Source organism: Gavialis gangeticus, unplaced genomic scaffold, assembly GCF_001723915.1.
Source record: "Gavialis gangeticus isolate Ggan-Ray unplaced genomic scaffold, GavGan_comp1, whole genome shotgun sequence".
NCBI classification, from domain to species: domain Eukaryota; kingdom Metazoa; phylum Chordata; order Crocodylia; family Gavialidae; genus Gavialis; species Gavialis gangeticus.
The window spans coordinates 75,164,288-75,169,996 of NW_017729029.1; the positions used below are offsets into that span (position 1 = coordinate 75,164,288).

Sequence of the window (5,709 nt, forward strand, 5' to 3'; positions counted from 1 at the left end):
GCAAATTTTGATATAGTGCTCAGAGTTGCCATCTTGGGTAATTAAAAACACTTGCAGTCACCATCTTGGGTCATCAAATACTTTCAGTTTTGCTTAACGCTCGTTTCGCTTAATGCTCGGTTTTCCAGGAACCAATTAAGAGTGCTAAGCAGGGGTTGCCTGTACACAAAATACCACTTTTTAAAAAGGAAAATTATCATGAGCACAGGAACTTTGTTATTTGACTGTGTATAGTCACTTAATATGGAAAGGAAATCTTTAGCAATATAGCACCATATTTAAGAAAATGTGTAGATGATATTTGAAATGCTCTGCTCTGTTCTTGTAAACAATAAGAATATTATAAATTGAGAGGAAGTAACAGGGAAGACAACCTAGTCATTCTGATTGTAGCAGTCTGGTTATACTAGGTTGTAGTTATGCTAAGTTATAGTTAAGCTGGGGCACTGCAAAGAATCTTGGGAGTAGCAGGCTTCACGGATTGCTGAATGACCTGATAATTAAAAGCAGTTAGCAAAAAATGCTGATTCAAGGAGAACAGAACTAAACAGTAGCTGAGCAACTTGAGAAGTAAGAAGTAGGAACTTGTTAGTCAGGCAGAGGTAACAAGAGAGCCATGCTCAGTAAGGGGTAAGCTTGGAGATACACAAATTCAGTAGGGAGTGAGCTAGAGAGGCCTGGACTCAGCAAAGAATGAGCTGGAGATACTCAGAGTTGGCAGGGGGTGAGCTGCAGGTATCCTAAGTTGACAAGTTAAAAGGGACATCTCAACAAAGAGAAATAAGAATTGGCACAGGGATGGGGTGTGGTGGGGGGTGCATATCTGCTATAAATATGGGGGTTGTGAGACTTGCCCTCTCATAGTTACTCAGGGGAGCATGGGCTGCACATAGGTCACTTATTATTGTTTCTAGGCAGTTTTGATGAGTTGGGGTGATTGCTATGCAGACCTACTAGTGTTCTGTCTTCAGAGACAATAAATGACTCTGAACTTTTGCCACCAAACACAAATTCAGGTTATTCTTTCTGCATTGTGCCTGGGCTCCAGTAGGCTGGCTGTAGGCAATGGACTTTTAGAGCATGAAGACTGAAGGAGTGCCAAGTAGAGTGACAGTATCATTGATATGCAGGCCAAAACCATGTTCACTTTTTTTACAGTTACATTGTGTTGCTGATTCATTGTTGATTCTGTGATCCACTAAACCTGTTGGATCCTTCTCAGCAATGCTGCCACCCAGCCAGTTACCTCCTATTCTTTATTTGTGCTTTTGATTATGCTTCTCTAGGTGTAGTACCTAGTATTTGTCTGCATTGAGGTTCATTCTGTTGCCTGTAACCTAGGTTTCCAATCTATCTAGATCCCTCTAAATTCTACTACTGTTCTTCACAGATAGAGGAACCTTCTGGATATTAAGATGCGAGTGATTCAAAATACAAATTAAACATGTATGCTTTTTTATTTAGGGCACCTTTTTCAGACCACATATGTAATGGATGTGTATGTGTTATTTATAGAAGCCTGGTTAGGAGCTGGCTTGGTATATTCATAGCTGGATAGCCTACAACTGCATTCAATAAAAGGTGTGAAGGCTAAGATAGTAGAAAACACAGAATTATGAAAAATGTAAATCTATAATTCCTTATGGACTGGAAAAACACTAAAACAGAAGAGACTGAAAATACATTCTGAAATGACAAGCCCATGCTGGAATTTAGGAATTTAAGTTAGTGTCCTTAACATTTTGGTAGAATTATGCCATAGTTAGATTGTTGCCTACTTGACACTATGAAAAGCAATATAGAGAATGTGTATGCTAGCAACACTGTTTTATAATTTTTTATTCCAGGAAATAAAATCACAAGAGAGATCCTCTAGAGATGCTGTTCATTAATCAATTAGTAAATTTGCTCTCAGATAACTTAGGTAATTAATCCTGGAATGTGACGAGAGACTCCTGCAAGATGGTGAGTGCTTTCCATTCCCAATTCTATGGGAGTTGAAGGCATTTATTACCTTGCAAGGTCAGACTCTACATTAATTCTCTCCTTAGCTCTGCAGTAATTTCAGATTTCCATCTGAAAATGTAAGATCTATTTCTTGGTGATCACCTTTGAAATTAATATTAATATTGATCTTTTGTCATCTTTTCTGAATTCTCATTAATACCAGGCATTATGATTTAGTACAAAATGCATTAGCTTAGGGTAATGAGCTCCAGGTATGGATGCCATAAAGTTACTTACTTGCTGAAAAACAGAACCTTAAAAAAAGGCAAAATTAATAAAAAGAAAAACATTTGCAGTCAAACAACAATTGAAATCTTTTGTGTTTTATTAGGAATACAATTTAGGACTGAATTTAGAATTACAACACAGTTAAATTCTGTTGCTGTAATTACAGTATGAGAGAAGTTCTCAAAAGAGTTGTGAGCTCTGGGGAACAAGAGGTCTGCAGTAATTTTTAATGAATACTTCATTACAAACAATGTAAAAATATTGACTGTTTCCTGAAAAGTTCACCAAAGGTTCTTCTCTTGATCTCTTCAAGCAGCTTCTTTTATAAGTGTAGCCAGCCTTTGAAAAGCCTAGAACAGAAACGGAAACACTCTTTATATGAAATGAACAGTATTTGTTAACTCTTAGGCCTACATGTTGCACCTATTATGCAATTACCAGGTTAACGGCGCAATTTAGGCTTGCTACATGTGCAAATTAACTATGGAGCCTTAAAGTTACAATCGGCTAGAAAGTTATTGCTGGAAAATGTGTAAGAACATTATAGCTGGTTTCTATCTAGCTTTAATTTGCACATTTAGCCAGTGCCCCCATGGCAGGGTGCCTACAGCTGCTGCAGTCTCCCAACTATGGAGCACACCGTACACCCCATGGCTGGGAGATCTGCAGTTGGCAGACGCAGCTGCTGTGGCTGTGCCAGGAGACTGGGAAATTGCAGCAGCTTCAGTCTACCAGCTGTGAGCGTGAGTAGGGTGGCCCCACAGCCTCATAGTTGGCCCTGGGGGCTTTCAAACATAGGAACTTGCTTCTTGCTGGTGCCTGCCATTCACGATCCCACAATCATGCCTCCTGCCATGCCTCCTGCCATGCATGTCTGGCCTGGCAGGAGGCATGATTGTGTGGCTTGCACATTAAATCCTATTGTGCCTCTACCTGCATGTGTAGAGGGACCCTTGCAGACCCCAGTGTGAAAGGTGTTTAAATAACTCAGCACTAGTTTTTGGGTCTGCTGGGTGCATCTACACATGCACTTTACTGCAGAGTTGACTGATTAGCTCCACAGTAAAGCATCACAGTCTACACATGCACTGGTATTAGGGGAGAGTAAATTAATTAACTCTGCCATAAGATAGTATTGTCAGGGGCAGTACTATCCTATGGTGGGGTACTTAACTGTGATGAAATGCAAGTGTAGATGGTGACAGGCATGCGGGTGCTAAAGTGCTAGGGCTGCATGCCACTGAGCCCCACACTTTAGCACCCTCACGTCCCAGCCAGCCCCTCCGCCACCACCCAGTGCCTGGGGCTGAGCCCTGCGGCCCCCTGCCAACCCAGGGCTGCTCTGCTGCTGATCAAAGTGCTGTGGTCGCAGGTGCATGTGTAGATGCTGCAACTAGGAGCAGCTGATTCTGGTGCAAACTGTTTTGGGTTTTTTTTCATTGCCTTAATAGTACATGTAGATACACCCACTGTTAACTAGAAGTATAAATTCTGATTACTCAGCCTCATGTGGGCATAGTAATTCCTCTTCTCAAGAACTAAAACCTGTCCATCACATGGATTTAAATATTTATATTTAATTTTCAATTTTATCCCATAAACAAAAGCAATTTAAATTTAAATTGCTTTTACGTCCCAACTCAGCAGAAAATTTAAGCACATGCCTAACTTTAAGGGTATTCTTATGTACATTTCCAATCAACAAACACTTAAGTATATATTGAATAGAGACGGAACTGAATTGCATGCTTACATGATTAGCTAAATTAGAAGCTTTTGGTCTGGGTCTTTGTAATGCATTATGGATGTGAATGAACTGAGAAGTATATCAGTCAGTAGGAGTCACTCACACCTAAATGAAGTAAATTAATTTCCTTGAAAATGGTTTAGTTGACTTGGTACTTGAAACAAGTTAACTAAACTAAAACCATTTTGACTCATTACCTGAAAATATATTTGGAAACAACTTGAAAGTATGCTTAAAAATATCTAGACACAGATTGTGTAGTGTAAGCAGTGCCCATCTCTACGTCTGAAACAAATCAGATGAAAGAGTGCAATGCCACATATGTTGATAGTTCAGCATACTATACTGTATATTCCTTTGCTGTTTAGGAAAGGAAAAAGAAAACAAAAGGAAATATGCAGAACCCTATGTGTGGAATAGCCAGAGGGAACCAAATAGTCTGAAACTGATTCCATTTTAAATTATGGTGATGTGTAGCTGATGGTACTTATGTGGCTGGTCCCTGCTTGCTGGATTTAACTATTTTTAGTAAGTGATTTTCTATCTTATGCAGCAGCATGATTAGGGACAGGTGACCAGGCTACCAGCCCCATTGAGGGGGCAGAGGAATGGCAGCCCCTGCTGTGTAGGGTGTAGAAACTGCTTGTTATACCTCTGCTGATATGATTGTACCTTTCTCTTCAATAAACCTAACACAATGTCCTGGTAATATACAATGAAATTCCTTTCTTCTTGGCATTTAAAGCCATTGTGGAATATTTTCCATGGACAATTTAACAGAATTTTCTTTTGCTTGCTTATCTTCACTCCTCTGCCACCCAGATTTTTGCTGTTTTATCCTTATGTGCAAACTAGATAACTGCATAATGCTTGGATTGGCTGTGCCCGCCTGGCTTCAAACAGTCAGTTGCGTGCAGCCTTAGTTCAGATGGCTGGCAGCAGACGTCCTGCTGTCTCCTGTAAGCCTGGTGGTAGCTGTTTATCACCCGGGTGGCCTCCCGCAGACTCTTCTGCCAAAAATTTGAATGTTATTCCAGTGGGGGGGCAAACCACCCAGGGCTCCTCTGTGGCGGGGAGTCCACCAGGAGGCCGTCCACGGGGCTCCACCTCCCCTACACTCCAACCTCATGCCAACCTTTCAGCAGGTCCCTAGATCTTCTCAGCCGTACCCCCGACAATGTTGTGTTTCTTGAGCTTGACGATCTCTGTAGCCCTCAATACTTCCTCCTGGGTTAACTCAATCACTTAGTTGTTTGGTTTCAGAAGGGCCTCCACCTGCCCTAAAGCAGTCTTGGACCTGGGACTCTAAATTTAACCAGCAATCAAACCAAAAAGGAAAAGAAAGATGGTGCAGAGCTGTCTTGCCTGCATCGTCTCACCCTACCTCTCAACCCCTCCAAAAGTGGGAAAACAAAAGGAACCAAAACAAACTATAAGTTGGGAAGGTCCCGTCCGGTTTCCTCCCCAGCCCTACTGCTAGAATAACAGGGCGTCACTTCACCCCTAGGATTCCACTGGGGGCTGACCCATCGTCTGGCCAGGGTTGACTGCAGCCCCTTGTCCTGGGTCGTTTCTCCCCTCACCCCGCCAAGTGCGGTATGCAGTGCTGCTCTCCTCAGATGCTGTTGGAGGCATTCCGCGCTGTTGGAAGGTCCTGCAGTACCTCCTCAAGTGTCTGGCCGCCTCCTATAGAATCAATGAGTCAGAAGGGACCTAGACAGATCATC

General features: G+C 41.9%; 1 protein-coding gene across 1 annotated transcript in view; it reads right to left on the minus strand.

Annotated features, from left to right (window-relative positions):
• Positions 1-2,356: 2,356 nt before the first annotated feature.
• Positions 2,357-5,709, minus strand: part of LOC109300898 (kynurenine/alpha-aminoadipate aminotransferase, mitochondrial-like) — a 31,482-nt gene continuing 28,129 nt past the window's right edge. The window contains 1 exon segment of the mRNA XM_019521783.1: positions 2,357-2,585. Coding sequence (XP_019377328.1) covers positions 2,544-2,585 — 42 coding nt within the window. The 3' untranslated portion in view covers positions 2,357-2,543.